At 45.2% G+C, this 22,351-nt stretch overlaps 1 protein-coding gene across 1 annotated transcript; it reads left to right on the forward strand.

Moving 5' to 3' along the window:
- Nucleotides 1-4,588: 4,588 nt before the first annotated feature.
- On the forward strand, nucleotides 4,589-21,649 carry LOC128331297 (epididymal sperm-binding protein 1-like). Its single transcript, XM_053264648.1, has 9 exons — nucleotides 4,589-4,655; nucleotides 6,865-7,008; nucleotides 9,639-9,803; nucleotides 10,564-10,725; nucleotides 14,780-14,926; nucleotides 16,607-16,792; nucleotides 20,073-20,298; nucleotides 20,450-20,520; nucleotides 21,612-21,649. Exons 1-9 carry the CDS (start codon nucleotides 4,589-4,591, stop codon nucleotides 21,647-21,649), a joined length of 1,206 nt encoding a protein of 401 aa, XP_053120623.1.
- The last annotated feature ends 702 nt before the right edge of the window (nucleotides 21,650-22,351 follow it).

Below are 22,351 nucleotides of genomic sequence, written 5' to 3' on the forward strand. Positions count from 1 at the left end.
ATGGGCATCTACAACTTGTTTACCACCCTTGGAGTATGAAAACTTATTACCATCAGAATTGCTCCTTAAAACCAAATTTGTTAACTTTTTCATTTCTATATCTAAAGAGTCCAATTTAATTGCTATTTTGGAAAAGCGTTGGAATAAATATACCAAGGTCTCCATAATAAGTTTAGGCATTTTTAAAGAAGTGTCCTCGTCAGCTGCAGATGAAGTTGTGTCCCTTAAAGGGTAGTGAAATCTCTGAGTCATCCATAGGTTGTGATAAAAAAATCCTTCGCACCATTTAAGTTGGAATGGGAGTCAGATAATTTATTACAGAAACAATTCAGTTCTTGGCAAGCCCTCGTTGTACTCCTCCTCTGACCCTCAACAGACTTATCAGGGTTATATGCCACCCCTACATTCACTGCATTTTCTGCATTCAAAGTACTTACAAGCTGTGATGGTAAACAGGAGGAGTCTATCTTTGCTTGTGCAGCAGCACCGTCTATTTTAGAAGATTTATGAGCTCTGCCAGAGTCTTGCGTAATTTTCTCCAAAAGCTTGGTTTGTTTGGCTTTTTAAATTAGCTTCTTAGGTTGTTTTCTCTTGATTACTGCCAATCTGCAATCTGCTAGTACTCCTTCCAAACCCTCCTTACATCCCTTACAAAAACCACCAAATTCGAGAGGGCTTATTTAAAAGAGTCCTTCAATGGTATAGACGTCCAAAAAAGGGAAGGAGAAGTCTGTTAATCAATTAAAAGAATTAAAAGGCAAAGAAAACTAACGGGGGCAAAACCTACAGAATGAAGGAGCTCAGGGAAACACAACCTGCTACCATCAAAGCTAAGCTCCTCCCCCTGGCACTACATGAAAATTATAACTGCACCCTCCTTGCTTTCACTGATGCAGACTGGTCTATTTATTTTATTTATTTATTTTTAACACTTATATCCCGCTCTTCTTCTGAGGAGCTCAGAGGTGTACATGGTTATTTTTTATCCTCACAACAACCCTGTGAGGTAGGTTAGGCTGAGAGATAGACTGGCCCAGAGTCACCCAGTGAGTTTCATAGTTGAATGGGGATTCGAACTCGGGTCTTCCCGGTCCTGGTCCAACACTCTAACCATTACACTATGCTGATGGTCTAGGATGTGATCAAAGTCAGGTTTTTTCCAGTTTCTTCTCTTTCTACACTCAGCAGAGCATTATGTGGGTCTTCACATAATGTGTCCAAAGTATGATAGTTTGTAGCCTACTGTGAGGGAAAAGTAAAAGCTTTTCCTCGCCTCCACTCATGAATGAAAGAGGAAAGGGCAAGAAGGAGCATGAGAGGAGTCCATGGCTTGCATAAGTTTGTTCACATAGCAGGAAATGACATTTTCCCATTATGTCTGAACCAGGCTATTGTTTCAACACCCAAACAACTGCAATCCAATATCTGGAGGAGCTGTCTAATGGGGTCCAGAATCTATGAGACTACGGACTGAAAACAAGTGATGATTTAACCGCTCAGCCACTCTGGACAACACCTCCTGATGTCATATGTTCCTTTCTAAAGAATTCCTCCCATTCATCACTGTGTTAGGTCAAAACTTCTGGGTCATGATATGGATACTGGCTCATTCTGGCAACGAAATGTTGACAACCCTATTTAAGGCTGTGAACTGACAAAGGAACTTGAATGGCCCACCATTCCATCCAATGGCTTGACTCACTCTGTACTAGAGTGCTGGTCTCTACTAAGAGGTAAATTTCATGTTCTGAGTTTTGATAGATGCCCAAACATCTGGTTTGCAGACTTACCTAGTAATCAGCCTATGTGTGAGGACATACTGTACTCCAGCTTTCTAGCTCATGGAGAACTACCCTAATGATGTGAGTCCCTTTTGAGGAAAAGACCTGCAAACTTTCATTGTCACATTTTTCTCCTCGTAATTTGACTACGTGCACACCAAATGTCAGCTTTCTAGGTCACAAGGAAATTAATTTTGATACTCTTGGTAGAGGTTACGAGTTATAAAAATACATATACTGTAACTGTGCCTAAATGCTGTTTTTAACTGAAAAGCCATGTTGAGGAAAGGTAAATTTAGAGCAGAGATACAGGGAGGGGTGGGGAGGATACTTAAACCATTTTCTGTCTCACATTTTTTCTGTTCTGAAATTCTGCTCTTTGCTGCAGAAAAATAGTAGGGACATGGTGAGACACAAACATTCTCTGCACACCTTTTCTCTCACTCCTACACACCTCCGCCATACAACATTCGTAGCCAACATTTGAAGCTGGGTGGTGAATATCTGGTGACAAAGAGGATCCAATATCGACAACCCAACATTTCCAGGTTGTCGGGACGTGGAAATACTGGCAGTTCCTTCAACTTACTTGTGGCCATGAAGTATATAAGTAAGGGTCTCTTACAGGCTCTCTGAAGTTGATAGAAAGAACCCTAAGCATCAGCCTATTTTAGGAACATAGGAAGTTGCCATATACTGAGTCAGACCATTGGTCTATCCAGCTCAGTATTGTCTTTACAGACTGGCAGTGGCTTCTCCAAGGTTGCAGGCAGGAATCTCTCTCAGCCCTATCTTGGAGAAGCCAGGGAGGGAACTTGAAACCTTCTGCTCTTCCCCAAAGCAGCTCCATCCTCTGAGAGGGTTATCTTACAGTGCTCACACTTCTAGTCTCCCATTCATATGCAACCAGGGTGGGCCCAGCTTAACTAAGGGGACAAGTCATGCCACAAGACCGGCTCTCCTCTCCTTTTTGACAAAAGCCATATTTTAAATTGAGTAAGGCGGAAAGGATTTGCAAAACCTTCCTATTTATTTTCACAACCATTTCTGCCATATTCAACACTGTAAAGGTTACCAAGTGATTACCTTATAAAAGTGGCATTTTGTCCTGATTGCCAACAGAGATAACCCTGATCCAAGAACTCCTTGCTGGGCCAAGTTCCTTTTATGAATTTAATCCTTTCCTCTTAAATACAGTTACTAGCAAGAAGTTGTATGCAAAAATATCTTGGTATTTTGGAGAGACAGTTCCTGCATCAATTGAAGAAGAAAAAAAGTTAAGAACCACTGCTTTAAATGGAAGAATTGGTCCTGTAGTAGCAGCAGGTTCCAGCAGAGGCTGTTTGTAAATCATGTATGGGTGGGGGGTGGGGTGTGTGTGTTGAGCTGAGAAAGAGAGAAAGAGGGGGATAAAATGGCACGACACGAAAAGGATTTTGCAGAGTACTCTGGCTGCTCTGTGGCCACTTGGATGAACAGCCCACGCCCATGTGATAAATGGATGTGCCTGGAAGGAGTTGGAATATGTGCAGAAGGTGTCCTGAGGGGCATGTTCCAGCGCATTCCCTTCCCAGTCATGTGACAAGGATGGTATCATCAGTGATGGTATCACTGATGGCCTTTTCAGAAGCTGAGCTTAAGAGATCACTGGCTGGGCTTTTCCTGTCTTGCCTTTCCTCAGGACAGACATGTCTTTCAGTAGCCCCTGGGAAGGTGGGACAAGGAAAGATGCCCGAGGGAAGCCTGGGGGGAAGCCATGAGAATGGCACCAATTGGGCAAGAGGCAGAAATGTTCTCCAACTTCTCTCCCAGCTGGCTTTTCAGTGCTAAATGAAAAGATTCTCCCGTGCTGTCTTATTTCCTACTGGAACAGTTCTTTATCCTGGAGGGTTGGAACCACCCCCCGCTGCATGTTGGGGGAGCAAAGACAAAAATGGCCAGGAAGTTGGCTAAAGAAGTTGGCCATTCCTGCTGTAATATGGGCTCCTTACCCCCACTCTCACCCAAGCATCCTGCCATGCTCACAATCAGAGTAGCTAAAGAAGGATCCACTGCCCCCAACGCCCCGCCCTGTGATGCACCCCAGGATCACTTAGGCATGGTAAAAGTAAGCTTTAAAAATCCACCCTGGGCTGGAAGAGTCGTGGGTGAGCAGAGCTGGCACAACTGCTTTTAGCAAGCACAGACAACTGCTTTTAAAACCAGAATTCTTCCTGTTCAAAAGCAAGTTCTCGTTCTATAAAGGAAACTGTCAGATCACAAATAGCCAATGTTAAAGGCAATTTAGATGTCATAAAATCAAATCAACACCTTTCAGTTTTGTAGGACTGAGGGGCAACAGGGTGGGAGAAGAAGCTCGTTCCAGCTGTAGTTTCGTCCCTGCATTTTGCCCTTTCCCCCAATCCCCAAAATAGCCCCCATGTTGCCATTAAAGTGTGTGTGTGTGTGTGTGTGTGTGTGTGTGTGTGTGTGGCCAGCTCCAGTCCAAGCCATTATGTTCCTGGCCATTCGGAAACCCTGGGCACAGCCATAACTTAATCTTCACTGAATTACCTTTGGAAACCATATAGAAGTAGGAAGCTTTGCTACTGACGCTAATTTGAAAGTCACCTAGTCCTGCTCTTTGAAAAGGTTAGAATTAACACATTTATTTATTTATTCATCTCCCAGCGATGACAGAATTTGATAATCTCTTTTTGTTGTTACTATTGGGGGAAGACGTGGCCAAGCGAGGCTTATAAAAAGAGTGAGTGATCGTGATGGGCATTCATTCTTCACACCTACCGGTTCCCTGGCTGAGTGCAGAGATGGCCTCGCCCATAGCTTTCCTCGTGTGCACCTATGGTCTTCTACCACTGCTTGCAGCAAGTCAAGGTAAGGCAGAATCCATATGTCACCTCTGGCTCCTTTTAGCTGGGTTAGCATGCTGCTGATTCCCTGCTTTGCCTCTTTTATCTGTCCATGGCTTTAACATTTTGACCTTTTTAAAAAAAAATGCATACCAAACTTACATGGAAAGAATAATAGAAGCATCATGATAAATGTGATAGTTAAGTACCCATTTTTGTTAAAGTAATAAGTTCTTTGCCAACATAAACAATGATAAATCATCAAAAAAAAACTTTTATCAAAATTCCTATATTACTCTAGTTTATGATGCACCATCCAATATCTTACAAAGGAATCCTACGTTGAATAAAAATTATAGCTTTTAACCTGTGTAATCTCAGATCTATATCATACATGTTATTCTTCATTCTAGCTTTGCCACAAACCATATTTTATTACACACACTGCTTGACATACTGTGAAATGCCCCATGTCCATTTTAATGAAGCATCTGCAGAGTTGCATAAGTGTGCTTTTGCACAAATGGGGTTATGTCAATGATGGCCGTTGGAAATAATGGCTGTCTATTGCACAACTGCATTTGCACAATGTTTGCATTTGTGCAAGAGTACTCTTGCACAACTACACATGGATGTTGCGCATTATGTCAGTCTCTGTCGCTGATGAGACTTTTAACTGTTTCCCATTGAAATGCCACTGCAATTCTTGCAGCCGATAGTATTACCTTCTGCCTACCACAAAGTAGGGATGTCCATGAACTGAGGTTTGGCACCATAGGGAGGAGAGCAGACAATAGGGTCTTTTTTAAAGAGGAGATTGGACACCATGTGCATGATGGTATTGCACATGGGTACTTGGAGGAAGCTGCTTGCAGCAGCAGAGGGCAAGCAAGGACCTGCTCTCCTTTTTTTATAAGACCCCGCTGCCCACTCCCCTCCCCACGGCGCCAAATCAGTTCCGCTCCGAACCAGTGCATGCACTGCTGCCTCCTTAGGTCTACTTTTGTGGAATTAAGCAGCCGGCATGAACTGCAATCATTCTCCTTCTCTTCACACTTGTTCTCCAGTGCATGCATAAGAGGTACAAATGCCCTCTACTGGACTGCTGCTGCTACTACCAGACCAGTTCTTCCATTTGATATGCATTGAAATCAGTGGGCTGAGCAGCTACCAGTCCCAGATGTGGGCCAATATTGGACCAGAACCTGGACAGCCATTCAAATAGAGGACTGTTGGGATCAAAAGAATTGGGATATAAAAACTATAAACACTGTAAATCTAATTAAAAGCCTGTGTGAACCAATGTGTCTTCAGTGCCTTTTTTAAAAGTTGCCAGAGATGGGGAGGTTCTTATTTCAACAGGGAGCGCATTCCAAAGTCCAGGAGCAGCAACGGAGAAGGACCATCCCCGATTAGCCACCAGAGGAGTCACTGGCAACCATAGATCAACCTCTCCAGATGATCTCAACGGACAATGGGGTTCATGGCTAAGAAGATGTTCTCTAAAAACCCAGGGCCTAAATTGTTTAGGGCCTTCTAGGTAATAACCAGCACATTGTATTTTGCCCAGAAACCTATAGGCAGCTCTTTCAACACAGGAGTAAGATGGTATCTCTCTGAGATGACCCAGAGACCAACCTGGCCACCGCATTCTGTGCCAACGTCAGTTTCCAGACTGTGTACAAGGGCAGCCAGACAAAGAGTGCATTGCAGTAGTCCAGTCTGAATGTTACCAGCTTGCTTGCTTGATTGCTTGCTTGCTTGCTTTATTTGTTTGTTTATTTATTTATGTCATATTTTTATACTGCCTGATATGTATATATCTAGGCAGTGTTCAAAATGTAAAATATTTAAAACAAATTAATATGCATAAATATAACAACAATAGAATACAATTACAAAAATAAGTTCTTAAAATAATTAAAATTAATTCTAATTAAAAGCCCGAGAGAATAGGAAGGTCCTGAGGTTCTTCCTGAAAACAAACAGAGAAGGAGGTGCTCTTATTTCAGCAGGAAGCTTATGTATTGCATATGTACCAAAGACAGGAAAAGGTGGCTACTGAAAATGTCCTCTGTTGCCTCTGGACACTCTATTTCCCAAGGCACTTGTTTATGAGGGGGCACTGGTGCCTAGTGGGAGTTAGCTTTTCCATCTGTGTTCCTACCCCATAGCTTCTGGAAGTATAGTGCAATTCCTGTTATTTCTCCCTTTTCCCTCTGTTTCCTTTTCAGGACTTTCCTGTAAATTTCCTTTCATTTTTGAGGGGAAATGGTACTTTTCATGTACCACAGATGGCACTATGGATGGGCAGTTGTGGTGTGCCACAACCAGCAACTATGACAAGGATGGCCTATGGAGGAAGTGTGAAGTTCATGGTGAGGGATGCAGAATTTCACCATTACAATTTCCTTAGGGGTTAACAAGTTGTCCCATAGAATGTATTTTTACAGTATGTGCACACTGTAGCCTGCCCTATTCTATTCTATGGATTTTGAGCAAGTAACAGAATGACAGACATGAACACCAATAGGTTACTTTTCTAACAGCTTATCCAGGAAATACCTGGGTTGAGTGTTGACACCACTCCCTGCCCCATCAATAAAGGTTGTACTGCTAAGGTTGCAGGAGGGAGCGAGAAGGTGATTTTCTCTCAGTTCCACACTGGTGGGTCTCCAGACTGAGTGCGTGTGGACCTGAAAGAAGACATTCCAAGTACTACATGTGAAGCTGGAAAATTGTTTTTAGTTCTTTCCCTTTCAAATCCACCCTGGGTGGTGTCAGTGTTAGGCAAGTGTATTCAGAGTCAAACTGCAAAAAAGGTTTTATTTAAAAACAACCACACCTGAGGGTACTTCCCTTTTCACAATCTCAAATATATGGTGCACTTGTTAGGAACAGAGGAACCACTGGGCTGCCTTATACCGAGTTGGACCATTGGTCCATCTAGCTCAGCATGTGCTACACAGACTGGCCATGGCACTCCAAGGTTTCAGGAGAAAGTCTTTCCCAGCCCTATCTGGAGATGCCAGGAAGTGAACCTGAGACCTTCTGCATGCAAATAGGTGCTCATCCACTGAGCTATGGCCCCATCTCCTAAGGGAACGATCTTATAGTTGCTCACATGTACAAAGTCTCTCTTTTCAAAGGCAAACCAAACAGACTCTGCTTAGCAAAGGAGACAATTCATGCTCACTACTGCAAGACCAGCTCTCCTCTGTTGCTGCTGCTGCTGTTGAAAAGTGGTGTGTGTGTTTGTGTGTGTGTGTTTCTCTTAGGCATACCCATTGCTAATCCCATACGTGCCAGCTCTCGCGAGAGTTCGCAAGCGAGCTGCTAGCAGGGGAAGAGGAAAGCAGCGGCACTAAGCAGGTGGGCGGGGAGAAAATGGCAGTGACAGCGGGCAGGCAGGGAGAGAAGGCGGCGGGTGGGCGGGCAGGGGGAGAAGGCAGCAGGTGGGCAGGGGGAGAAGGCAGTGGGTGGGCAAGGGGAGAAGGCGGCGGGTGGGAGGGAGAAGACGGTGGGCAGGGGGAGAGAGAAAATGGCAGGGGCGGGTGGGCAAAGAAAATGGGGGTGGGGGAGAAAACAGGGGTGGGGGGGAAATGGCAGGGGGTGGGGGGAGAAAGTGGTGGTGTATGGGTGGCGGAGGAGAACTAGAGGCACAGATGCATTGTACCAGGCCCAGCTAGTTCCTACTGTTGTTGTTAGTGGCTCACATGATACACAGCATACGGTCACCATATGCTGTGCCCGAAGGCTGCTGTGAACTTTTAAACAGCCCCAACATTATTGAGAGCCAGAAGTTGCCCAAGCAGCTCTACCACAGCTTTCCATTTGCCACAATGAGAATACTGTGGTAATGCTGCTTATGCAATCAATGGTTCTGAACAGCGTTGGAGCTGCTTACAAGCCCACAGCAGCCCTGAGGTGGGGTGTTCTGGCCATGGAATGCTGTGCATTGTGTTGGCCATTATTAGTATTAGTATTTATGTATTTGCTGGCATAGCATGCAGCAAAATGCAGTGGTTGGAGTACTGCCTGTGCTGCTGTGAAGACTGCCAGCGGTGTTGTGGACCGCCGGTGGTGATGTAGAACAGTTTCATCTTGACTTAAAGTTGCACAAATGCAGTTGCAGGACACAACGGCCACTGGAATTAATGACCATCACATTGTGCAACTGTATTCTGCAGCTTTAAATCAGAACTTGCTCCACAATACCATCTGTGGTCTTTACCCATGTGTTGCTTTGTAGTATGTTGGCTATTTTATTATTATTATTATTATTAGTAGTAGTAGTAGTAGTAGTAGTAGTAGTAGTAGTAGTAGTAGTATCTCAAACAGATATACTCAGATATATACAGTTATACTCTGAATAAATGCTCAAAATAGGTTTAGCTTATCAAGGTACCTTTCCTAAGATAAAGTACAACTACATTCAATTGCAGAAATTAGTCTCAATTAGCCCCTACCCCCTTTTCTTCTGGAATAGCAGCTTTAGCAGAGGGTGATTAACTCATTCCTTAGTTGCCACTGGTGTGCTCCAGATGCTTTCCCACATGCTTCCCCCCCTCCAAATGCATGCTCTCCCTCACAAAGATATTGAGATCCTGCAGGGATCTCCCAGGAACTCCCCCTAGCTTCTGGGAGAGGCAATTTGGAGATCAGAACTCCCACTTCTTCTCAAATCATCCCTCTCAAATCTGAGTTTTTAAAAGGTGAGGGGATGGGGCGAGCCTGCAACTGCAATATCCCTAATTGTGCATAATGTGCTGTTGGTCTCTGGCCTCTCAGGTTCAGGAGAAAAACAGGCTTAATTCTTCTCAGAGAGATCTGTGACAACCCCTTGAAAGAGGCAGTGTCAAATATGGATTGCATACCTGCCAATATGTTCAGGTGAATGGGGAAATAGGGACATGTTGGTAGGTATGGGATTGTGCTTCCCACAGCAAAAATGACAAGCACCTTATTGGTATCAATGTGTATAAGTTCAACTCATCTCTTTGTCTAGATTATGGTGGTAATTCTCATGGAAAACAATGTGTGTTTCCGTTTTCGTATCTGTACGGGACATACTACACCTGCACCAACTATCGTGAGAATGATGGAAGATACTGGTGTGCCACAACTGGAAGTTACGATAAGGACAGGTTGTGGACCTACTGCGCTGACACCAGTACGTGAGCTGGATTTCTGCTGGTTTAGAAGCCATAGTTCAGTTGTTGAAAGGTAGTTGGTTATAGATTAAGCACAGTGAGGCCATTTTAATAATACATTAGCAAGAATGCTCATTCATATTTAAAGTGCCCAGTTTTGTCTTCACAGCCAACAACGAGATAAACAGATGTATGGAACACTCTAGCACTGTTCAGATATGTTGTTCCTGCATTCATATGGCTGGACACATGTACATGTTTTTGTGAGACTCACTTTACAACGGAACCTGGGTACAGGCCTTCTGTAATGCAGGATACAGATAGGAAGATACAGATACAGTGTACCGTTGTGGATATGTTCAACAGAACATGTGGATAACTAATTGTACCTGTATATAGGTCTGTACCTCTGTTCACAGATTCTACAAGTGTTGAACATGAAGTGTGAAGAGGACTTTGGAGAAAGTAGAATTTGTTCCACTGTAGTTTGAAACAGAACTTGCGGGGAGGGCCATGCAGTACAAAATGAATGTATGAAGCAAAAAATCCAGCCACAGTTAAACACTTTTCATTACGTTCAGTGGGAGGATTAAACACATGTTTACATTTATCCCACTGAAATCAATGGGATTTTTTTAAATGAACTAGCTTATGCCCCAAGTAGATGTTCCATGTTGAGTCAGACATAGGAATCTTGATCACCAGATACATGTGCTAGGATCAAGGAAGCATTGTGGTGATAATGTGTCCCTCTCTCTCATTGTTTTCCCACCCTTCCAGGGCTAAATGAAAACCCTACAGGACCATGCATTTTTCCTTTCGTGTTCAAAGGCAAGAAATACTCATCTTGTATAGCAGACGGGATGAACAATGGGAAGCTCTGGTGCTCTCTCACCAAGAACTACGATTCAGATCCCAAATGGGCATATTGCGATCCCTCAGGTAGGAAAAACAGCGGCTGCCAAAGGATAGGCAGAACTCAGTGGTGTCTCAAAAAGTGCTTTGAAGCAGCTAAGTAGATGGATAGGGGAATGAATATTCAGTTTTGAACTAGTGACATATTTTCCTCTTTCCGCCAGCTAGAGAGTGTCTTTGATCTCTGCAGACCCCTACTAACAGAGCAAAGAGGCACCTTTCAAAGTAGTCTGTATTTAGCAGGAGGTTTTAGACACGGGACTTTTAAAGCTCTTTCACTCGCATCTCCTCTGGAATGGAGGGGATGTGTTCACATATCGGCCAAATTTACCCAAAAGACCAAGCGAGTTATTGGGGAGCAGTTCACACACAATTCAGGTTTTTCACTATGCATTACAGTGTAGCCCAATATATATCCAGAGAGAAAAAATCCACTTTCTTGTGTCAGGTTTTTGGGATGACTTTGAGTTTGCAGTAAAGCCTCCCAGTAAACTCATGGTAAAGACTCTTGTGTGTCAATGTCCCAGGGGGAGAACAACTGTCCCTATCCCAACTCAGCATAGCATCTCTGCAGTGGCTGTTGCTGGTATGGTGTGCCTTATGTTTCCTTTTAGATTGGGGTCAGGAAGCCATCTTTAGTTATTATTTTTATTTGTAAACCACTTTGAGAACTTGTCTTGAAAAATAGTTTATAAATATTTGTAGTAGTATTCAGCAAGGAATTGCTTGACTAACAAGCAGAAGGTTACCAGTTCGAATCCCCGCTGGTACCTATATCAGGCAGCAGCAATATAGGAATATGCTGAAAGGCATCATCTCATACTGTGCATGAGGAGGCAATGGTAAACCCCTCCTCTATTCTACTAAAGAAAACCACAGGGCTCTGTGGGCGCCAAGAGTCAAAATTGACTTGATGGCACACTTTAGAATCAGAATCACTTTATTTCAGTCATCAACCAGACAAAATAACATCATATAAATACGTTTCGAGATTTGTAAACAATATAGCAGAAGTTGACAACAGAATTAGAAATCATAGCATTAAAATTGGACAGCAAGAAATCAAGATAGAAGTCATCAGTATGGCCAAGAATATTCTTCAAAACAGGTGAGATAAAATTTGAATGGATATCCTTGTAAAAGACACAAAACAAGATTACATGAGTGGTGGATGGCACACTTTACCTTTATCTTATTCTCTTTCTATAACCATACAAATTTACAGTACCCCTCTTCTCTAAAAATGATTCATATGGCTATTCTATAACAAATACAGCTACTACAAATGTATATATACTGTTTGTCAACAAAACTTCTCAAAGAATTTTACACAGATAGATAGATTGATCGACCAATTGATAATACGATGGTTTCCTGCCCCAAACGGTTCACAAGCTAAAAGAAACATTTCTAGGCACCATCTCTATTTCTTTTCAACAAGAACTTTATCTGCCATGTTGATCCATAAAAGCACACTGAAGTCATCCTGTAACTATAGAAGTGGGGTGTCAGGGTTTTACAACATGGGAAGAATGCTCTCCCGGGGCTTTCCCAGACGGATAACTTTACTGCATCAGGAAGTGCCTACATTTGACCCATTTTGTGCACTGCACCAAAGTGCTACTTTTAGGGACGTATACAACTTGCAGCAATTGCGAATCATCTGGAAAATATCTGAATAGTGCCATTGGCTGTATGAACAGCACCTTCTGTCACTGTCCTGACATCACAGGAACCTAGGAAGCTGCCATATACTGAGTCAGACCATTGGTCCATCTAGCTCAGTATTGTCTACCCAGACTGATAGCAGCTTCTCCAAGGTTGCAGGCAGGAAGCTCTCTCAGCCTTATCTTGAAGATGCCAGGGAGGGACATTGCACTACACAGTTCCCTTGTATGATCTCCCCACCAGCCTGAGTGTAAAAAAGCTGCATTAAATCGCCATTTGGAAAAGCTCCTGCAAGCAAGTGTGTCAGGAATCTGAAGTGTGTGGCCAGAGAAGACACTAGCCTGGGGAATGCAGGCCTAGATATCACACTCCCATTTCCCTGTCCCTGTCTTCAGTGAACACTGGCACAAAAACTGAACAGAGCTTACAAGAAGGTAGCTTATCCCAGGTTAAAAGAAAAAAGAAGCCAAGGCTATTATTAGGAACATAGGAAGCTGCCTTATACTGAGTCAGATCATGGGTCTATCTATCTATCTATCTATCTATCTAATGCCCCAAACGCAAGTTCTCTGGGCAGTTTACAAAACAATAAAAACAGCCAATAAAAGATTAAAACATATCAACAATTAAAATTAAAAAGTTAAAACTATTAAAACACAATTAAAACAGTATCTAATTAAAAGCCTGGGTGAACAAATCCGTCTTGACTGTCCTTTTAAAAGTTGAAAGAGATTAGGAGGCTCTTATTTCAGCAGGACTGTCCAAAGCCTTGGGGGCAGCAATGGAGAAGGCCCATCCCTGAGTAGCCACCAGACGAGCCGGTGGCAACTGCAGACGGACTTCTCCAGATGATCTCAATGGGCAGTGTGGTTCATAGAACAGTCCAGTACTAGTGGGCCTGGGCACAGAGCATCTGTGCCTCTAGTTGGGCCCAGCTCACCTTCGCCACTGTCGTCCTGGGTCAGGCCCTCGCGGCCGGGCCCCCCACCGCCGCCGCCTCGCTGGGCCCGCCGCCTCACTGGGCCCCGCCGCCTCGCTGGGCCCGCCGCTCACTGGGCCTACCACCTTGCTGGGCCCCACCGCCGTGGCCTGGCCCGCCGCCGTTGCACTGGGCCCGCCGCGTCGCCCCGCCTTGCGGCCAGGCCCACCGCCGCCGCCACTGCCTCACTGGGCCCGCTGCCTCGCTGGGCCCGCCGCCTCACTGGGCCCCGCCGCCGCGGCCTGGCCCGCCACCGCCGCGCTGGGCCCACCGCCTTGCCTCCGCAGCCGCCCAGCCAGCGAATTCTCCTGGGTGTGCGCCAGAACCAATCAGGCGCCCCCGCAGCCCAGCCAATCAGCTGGGCTGCCGGGACGCATTTTTCCTGGGCACACCCAGGAGAATTATATATATAGATTCTAGTCCAGTATTATCTACCCAGATTGGCAGCAGCTTCTCCAAGGTGGCAGGCAGGAGTGTCTCTCAGCCCTATCTTGGAGATGCTGCCAGGGAGGGAACTTGGAACCTGGATGCAATTCCCAGAGCAGCCCTGTCCCCTAAGGGGAATATCTTACAAGGCTCACACATGTTGTCTCCCATTCAAATACAAACCAGGTGGACCATGCTTAGCAAAGGGGACAGTGCATGCTTGCTACCACAAGACCTGCTCTCTTCTGACCAAACTGTCAACACGACAGATAGTCTTAATATCACATACATGAGATAATGTCGGTGGCTGCAGCTTGTCCATTGTAAGCTAACAGATATTTGAATGGCAGCACTTGCCAAAATTCCTCTTCGCACAACCCACTCAATAGTCGAGGGCTGCTGACTTTGAAAGGTTAGCCACTCTGGATGGCCAGCGTTGTAAGATGTCTTTATGTTCTAGGACCACTTTCCCATGTGTCGGGATACAGTGTTACCTGGTTGCTTGGATGGCCCTGTGGAGTCTGGAGAAGGGCTTGGCATCCCTCCTGTGGGGCTTTCATTCCCGTCAGGGGGCAGTAGGGATGAGAAGGGTCCAGGCAGGTCAGATCCCAGTGGGGTTGAGAGGGCAAGGCAGGGAGAGCTGCAGGTTGGGTGTGGCAGGAAACAGGAAGCGGGAATTGGCTGACTACAGCAAGCCAGGAGATAGATTCAGGTGACAAACTAACCTCCTCCCCTGGCTGTTCCTGAGGCTGGCCCTTTTTTGAGGGGGGGGGGAATTACCCAGTCATTCTGGAGTTCAAGAAGGGCTAGGAGCCCACCCCATCCCCTGGGAGTCTGACACCATGCAGAGTTTGGTGTGCCTCTCTTGCAGTTGGCTAATTTGCACATGGTTCCTGAGACTCCTGACTACAGAACACAAATGAATCTGAGCCTTCTGTTATTGCTTGGCTTACCACTCTTAATGTTGTTTCTGATAATGACTTCTCTTCTACTGTGTTTCCTCCTCAGATCCTCGCCCCTGTGAATTCCCCTTCAATTACAGACATAGATACTACTATTCATGCACCACGGATGAAACTTCTGATGAGCAATTGTGGTGTGCCACAACCTCAGACTATGACAAGGACACAAAATGGAAAGTGTGTGCCAGTCAAGGTGGGGGGACCTCCTTGTGACCAAGTTCTGTTAGGGTGGAAATTCCCTTCTTGTCCCTTTATACATGCGGTTTCTGCTGATCCTATTACTATGACTTACTATCAGCTTGTTAGGCACTGTTTGGAATGTTTACGTGTCAGAGTCCCTGAGCATCTAAAATGAATGTTTACATCGTATCTAATGTGGTGGCAAAAGGACTTCATGGAGTTCTCACAGAACCACGACCAACAGATAGGACAGCCAACATAAAGAACAGGCTGGGTATCAATAGATAGTAAGTTAAAATTGTTTGGGGGCAGTGTTCCCTCTAACAAGGATTCCCAGATGTTGTAGACTACAACTCCCAGAATCCCCAGCCAAAGGCCATTGCAGCTGGGGATGCTGGGAGGTGTGGTCAACAACATCTGAGAATCCCTGTTAGAGAGAACACTTTGGGGGGGAGAGTCGGGTTCCAGTGGAAGGGGTACAGGGCTGGATTATGATGTGCTGAGGCCCTAAGCTATATAAAGCTCCAGAGACCTCACAGCATTACAAGATGTCTTGGAAGCAGTGGTATAGTTGCAAATTCAGAAGTGCAGGCTCTCTCCATGATAGCCCTGTGGCCATGCTCACCCTGACAGCCAAAGAAGCCCAGAAGGACTGGCGCTCCATTCCTTCGTGTGTCCCCCTTTCCTTTCCATTCCTGCGTGTGTCCCCCTTTCCTTTCCATTCCTGCGTGTGTCCCCCTTTGCAGTTACAGCAGTGGCCATCTGAAGAGGCAAGTGCTGCCTGTGACTGCAATGGCAGGCACTGGTCAAATAAAGCTTGGATAGAACTTACAGTTATTTATTCTGCACATATTTATAAACTCAATATGATACATAATTGTGTGGCCATATAAGTATCTTTTTGACTCATCGGAATGATAATGTTTGTTTTAGAGTCTTCCCCACCCCCTTCTCCTTTGTTTTTCTACCACTTACGTAAAATCTGAAATTTAATTTGTTAAGATTGAGCCTGACCTGGCACATGGAGTTGCAGAATACTGAAAACAAAGTTTTATATACTTTTTTCCTTCTTAAATTGGGTATGATTCACCCTGATTCCTTTTGAGAGCTAAATCCCCCTAGCAACATTGGCTCTCCAGCTATTGTTGAACTACAAATCCCATGATTCCTAGCCATAATTTATTGATTGATTTATTTATTTTACATGTTATATCCCGCTTTTCCTCCAAGGAGCCCAGAGTGGTGTACTACATACTTAGGTTTCTCCTCACAACAACCCTGTGAAGTAGGTTAGGCTGAGAGAGAAGTGACTGGCCCAGAGTCACCCAGCAAGTATCATGGCTGAATGGGGATTTGAACTCAGGTCTCCCCAGTCCTAGTCCAGCACCCTAACCACTACACCACACTGGCTCTCATTTAATGGCGTTTACTTACCCCTGCTCTAGAGCAGGGGTTCCCAACCAATGGTACTCCAGATGTTGCTAAACTACAACTGGCATCATCCCCAGCTATTTTATTGTTGTTGGGGAGATTAGGAGTTGTAGTTCATCAATATCTGGAGTACCACTGGTTGGGAACCCCTGCCCTAGAGATGCCTTCCACACACACCCCAGTTGACAATCAGACTAAGCTCTAACCCTTTGTCTCTGTGTGTGTGTGTGTGTGTGTGTGTGTGTGTTCTTCACATCAACAGAATACGGTGGGAATTCAGAGGGCAAGGCCTGTGCCTTCCCCTTCATCTACAAGAACGAGACCTATGATAACTGCACTAATGAGGATGAACCAAATGGGAACTTCTGGTGTGCCACTACAAAAAACTATGATGAAGACATGAGATGGAGCTTCTGTGCTGACACACGGAGGAGCATTCAGGAAAAATGTTGGTTTCAGGCTAAGTTAAGCAGAAAATGTACAAGAGTTGCTGGAAAAACAGAAACAGGCTAGACTATGTTAAAAGGGCCTAACTACAGTTGAGCCAGGTCTCGTGATCAGTGAGACCCGGTTTTGGAAGGGAAGGGGGGAGAGCGGGCTAAGCCTGCTCTCCCTGCAGACGATCAGGGCAGGAGCCCTGGGTGGCCGAATCAGCTGCCCACACGATTTCCGGCTCCGTGACGGAGCTGGCAGGGGCTGGAGGGAGCGGGGGCCGATTGGCCCCCCAGAAGCTCCAGCATGCCCTGCGTGAGTGCACAGGCCATGCTGGCGAGACCCCCAGAGCTCGGAGGTGGCTTTTTGCCTCCCCTCCGGGGGTCTCCTCATGAGTAACCGCGGCGTGAAGCTGCGCCATGGCTACTCACGATTAAAAAACACAGGTTTGCGGAGCACTTGCTCCGCAAAACCGGTTTTAGGGGTGGGCTACTGAGGCGGGTTACCCACTCTAGAACCACCGGGCTCGCAGCCGAGCCGGGTGGTTCTCATGATTGCAGAAAATCGAGCTAGCGGAGGCTAGCCCGATTTCCTGCAATCGTGTGAATAGCCTCATTAAGTGCAAATGCATCTAACAATATCCTGACATCAATCCCCTCTGTTTTTTAATCAGAAATTTTTCTTTGGGGGAGGGGTTGTTGGAAATGGGAGGAAGGAGGGATCAAAAGGAGAAACAGCAGATGTGAATGCCTGTTCTGATGGCTATAGGCTGCCTACTTGTACAGAGGCCAGGTGCCTTCAAATATCAGTTACAGGGGAGCAGTGGCAGGAGAGAGGGCATGCCTTCATCTCCTGGTTGTGGGCTTCCCAGAGGCATTTGGTAAGCCACTGTGGGAAACTAGTTGTGGGGAAACTGATTGTGGGGACATAGATAGGCCTGGGGCCTGATCCAACAGGGCTCTTCTTATGTTCTACCTTTCAGCATTTCACAGATGAAAATAGACACTTTTGAAACACACCTTAATAATAATCAAACGATCCGATAATTTGATGATAATAATCATCTACCCGAGCTCCCCTCCACATTACACAGAGGTGAAAGCACTTTTTTGCCTGCCTTACACTGTATTCTTTTAATCTGCAGCAGCCTGTCCTTCACTTCCCGAAGCAGACATGGGAGTGAACCTACCTGTTAGAAAACAGTTTTATTTCTTTTTCAAACTTACTTAATGATCTTTAACACAATGTGCAACCTTACAGTGGTTCTGGTTGTACAGATCACATGACCGTTGCAATTCGGACAGATTCAGGAGCAACGCCTACCGCCTGAGTAGACATTTATGGGAAGGATAGAAACAAAGCAGTCATCTGTTTCAACTTTTGTTGAAAAGCAGTATATAAATATTTGTCGGATCTGGCATTTTGCACCCCTATGTGTGAATTTACATGCACACATGTCAAAATGCATCTTGCTATAACAACAGCATTATTAAAAACATAATGAAAAGAAGTTCTTTGGGTTCAGAGGCTTGCTCTTTTATAGGAGTGGATTAACTGAAACTGAACTGAAAACTTGATTGGTACATGACCAGAACAAAGAAAGAACACACACACACACAAACACAGGTCAAGCACATAACCAAAACAGGAAAAAGAGAGGGATGGATCTACCTTTCCCCTGATCAGTAAGATCCTCTTCAGCATGGCATTGCGCACCCATACAATCTACGCTGCTCCGTGCAGCACGGATCTCTGGAGGTCATGACTCATTTTCCCGGCCTCCAGGAATCCCGCAATGCACTGTGAGACAAGTACAGTACATTAGGGGAATTTCCTTGGGAGTCAGGTGCTCTAGGTGCCTGACTCTGTGTATGCTTGGGCTATGTGCACACGTCCCCAGCACTGGGGTTAAGGGCACGCCCGGGCCCTTAATCCTGGCTAAAGGCCAGGGTTAAAAGTCAGGTTAGGCGTGGGGGAAACACCAGGATCGGGAGCAATCCCTGCACTTCACACAAGCAGCCTAACCCAGGTTGGGCTACACTAGCCTGGGTTAGGCTGCTCGTGAGAATAGCCTTACAGTATACTTATCAAAATTAACATAACAATATCAAACTAAGCTATTGTAGGAGTGGATAATAATTTTCAGCACAGGAGCCACATAAGTCCAAAACAGTGGACAATTCCCTTCCAGTACCACACACAACACAAATGGAGCCCCCTGAGCCTCGGTATGATTTTGCCTCAAGCCTGTTGAGCTGGGGGTCAGGCAGCTGGGCAACCCAAGAGAGGCATATGGAACTGCAGGCTAGCAGGTCCTCCTCTAAGTGTCCAGGAGAGCTATCAGCTTCTGCTGCTTGTGCTGCCCACACCACAGGTTGGTCACTCGTGAGCTATTGTAACTAAAGGACAATTTTTCACTTGTGGTTTTGTCTTTATTTGTTGATATAACAGGAAAAGAAAGAAACATTTCATGCACTACCCAGACTCTGGCGATTTCCAGATTACCCGCTCAAGGGTGGTAAAATGCTTCGGTTTGGGCAGATCACATTCAAAACATAAATAAAGGCTGTTGCACAAAGCTACCAGCAGGCAGAGCAGTCTTGCAAAAACTCCACAACTGGAAAATACAGCTATGTTTTTCACTGCACACACATTATAGCACTTTATATCAGCCATTAAAACTGATACAAGGCATCCGAAATGTGGACAGCTCTCTACTGACAGCATAGGGTCTGCAGTGTCGCAACACAGGAAGTGTGGAAACTCACGTAGCAGATATGTCGTGACCCCGTTGTAGGGTCTCATCTGGAAAGCGCCTCTCTCTGTGGGAAGTCAGGTTCCTACCCGCCCTTCCAAGCTTGGAGACAGATTATCATTTTTGTTCCAGAGTATCACAGGTGTTATGATATAGGCACTGCTGCCTAGGATGTGCACACTTAGGAACATAGGAAATAGGAAACTGCCATATACTGAGTCAGACCATTGGTCTAGCTAGCTCAGTATTGTCTTCACAGACTAGCAGGAGCTTCTCCATGGTTGCAGGCAGGAATCTCTCTCAGCCCTATCTTGGAGAAGCAAGGGAGGGAACTTGAAACCTTCTGCTCTTCCCAGAGCAGCTCCATCCCGAGGGGAATATTTGTCAGTGCTCACACTTCTGGTCCCCCATTCTGATGCAACCAGGGTGGACCCCGCTTAGCTATGGGGCCAAGTCATGCTTGCTACCACAAGACTAGCTCTCCTCTCCTTGTGCCAGACGTACTCACTCCCACTTTCTCACTTCTCCCTAACTATTCCAGTCGCAGATCTGAATATGCCATGTAGCCTGCCTTTCATCTACAATGGCAATTCTTACTTGCAATGTACAGCAAATGGAACAGATGGCAACAAGCTCTGGTGCTCTCTTACCCACAACTATGACGTGAACAAAATGTGGAGATATTGTGAACCTTCAGATAGGAAAATCAAATGCACATGCAGGCAAAGCTTGCTGGTGGTTCCAGGAATATTTGGAGCCCTGCATGGGTGAGAAGAAGAGTGGAAAAATGGCAGTAGGGTATGATGCATTGCAAGCAGCCTTCGTTTTTCCAGTTAATTGATCAGTCCTTATGCACAATCTGTGCATTATTTCTGCACTTATATTGCACCACTTTCTCCCTCGTTTGATTCTCAACAGATTTACAAGAAGAATAGCAAGAACAACAAAAGCTGTAATAAAGACTGTGGAGGCATACACTCACCAGCAAAGTAAGTGTGTTTCATAGCTGCCATTATTCCATCCTTTTTGTTTGTCTCTTTTGGCCATCATGTCTATATGTACAGTACAGACATCTGGGAATGTTACTTGTATTTTTAATCATGCTGTGATACTTAGGGTGTCAGTGTACAATGAATGGCAAAAGGTTTTTGTAGGAAGAAATTAGTGATAGGCAAACTCTGTTTGGAACGCGATTCTGATTGGCAAAGATCAAGGTAGGAGGAGGGGAGAGTGATCTTGTGGGAGCCGGGTAGGATGGGCATGGCCAATCCACATTTTGTCCCAAGCTTTTTATCAAGGGAGGATGAAAAGCCATCCTACCCAGTGATCACTCTCCTCTCCTCCTTCCTTGATCTTTGCAAAGACACAACTGCCAATCAGGAATGCATGTGGCTCTTCAGCGCTGACTAGGCAATCCTCTTACCCTGAGTTTTTATTGTGAGAACACACCTTGTAAATAAATAAATAATACAATAGAAATTGAGTTGCGTGTTTTTTTCCTGAGCCCAGATCCAAAATCTGGACCCTCTGGCACCCCTGACAATATAGTGGGGAGTGCAACAGGGTCTGAATGTCTCCCTTGCCTCCTGTGAGCTCATGGACCTTGCCTTGCCACCCTTTTACCTTGGTGGCAGCAGCACCATGAAGATAGCTCTCTCCTAGGCCTCCCTCCCTGTTTGGGCCTCTGAATGCTGTACTGGAAGCACCCCAGGCATGAGGGACTCTAGGAAATGTGTCAAGGGCGCCTGAGTCTGTAATATGCTGGGTGCCCCCAAAACATATATATTTCTTGAGATCTTAGCCTATCGGATAGGTCCATCAATTTATGTAGGTTAAGTAGGTTATCTATATCTCTTTTCGGAGCCAAAGATCATTGTGGCTAGGGATTATGGGAGTTATAGTCCAACAACATCTGAAGATTTGGGGAACCTTTATCATACTTATATCCTATCATACTCTATCCTATGTATCAGTAGCTAATATGTATGAAGCTGAACCCTTCTGTTGAGTGCTTTGAGCTACTGATTTAATTGAACTGGTTTCATGCCTGTAAGACATGTTTTTGTGATCCTCTTTCCAGATTTCCAGTGTACCAAACCTGATCGACCAACATTCTGAACATGCATATGTGATTCCTCAATATGCAAATTCATCGGTGGAATGTGACCAGTGTTTCTCTAGTTTTACTTTCTCCGGGCTATGCCTCAACTAGGAATAAGGTTTTTCTCCTACACTGTCAGCTTCAGATGCTGTTCATTTCTTGCCTTCAATTTCATATGGGTTCTGATCCTTGCAAATGCTTCATCTGCAACATCTATAAACAGCTCAGAAGTAAAAGCCCCAGTTTTACTCCACATTTCTTTACTGATTTATGGTGGCGGAAACCCCATTTCCTCTTCTCTTATTTTTCTGCGCACCGACATGAATACTCTTCTTACTAGGAGTTGCATGCTTCTGGTTTGTACACAGTAGAATTGATCACACAACCCTAAACAGGATCAGAGGAAATCCAGGTAGGACAAAGTAATCAGGTGGGAGCCAGGAGCTGGGTAGGATGGTCATGGCCAATCCACATTCTGTCCCCAGCATTGTATTGAGGGTTAATGAAAAGGTATCCTGTCCCACTCCCAGCTCCAGACGATCACTCTCCCCTCCTCTTACTTATTTTTGCAAAGACATGACTGCTGAATGGGGCTGTGCATGGCTCTCCTACCCAGACTGGGCATTCCTTCTACCCTGTTTAGGGTTGTTTGAAGAAGCCTAGTAGCTGACAGCCTGACTAATGGGGCAAGAGTGTTGTCCAGACTAAGGAATATATCC

The sequence above is a fragment of the Hemicordylus capensis genome, chromosome 6, assembly GCF_027244095.1.
Source record: "Hemicordylus capensis ecotype Gifberg chromosome 6, rHemCap1.1.pri, whole genome shotgun sequence".
NCBI lineage: Eukaryota > Metazoa > Chordata > Lepidosauria > Squamata > Cordylidae > Hemicordylus > Hemicordylus capensis.

Excerpts from the sequence above, each read along its gene's own strand:
- LOC128331297 (XM_053264648.1), top strand. The coding sequence starts at position 4,589 with ATGGCCTCGCCCATAGCTTTCCTCGTGTGCACCTATGGTCTTCTACCA. Across the intron at positions 20,299-20,449 it reads ATATTTGGAGCCCTGCATGG|ATTTACAAGAAGAATAGCAA; the intron begins GTGAGAAGAAGA and ends GATTCTCAACAG. Across the intron at positions 20,521-21,611 it reads GGCATACACTCACCAGCAAA|ATTTCCAGTGTACCAAACCT; the intron begins GTAAGTGTGTTT and ends TCCTCTTTCCAG.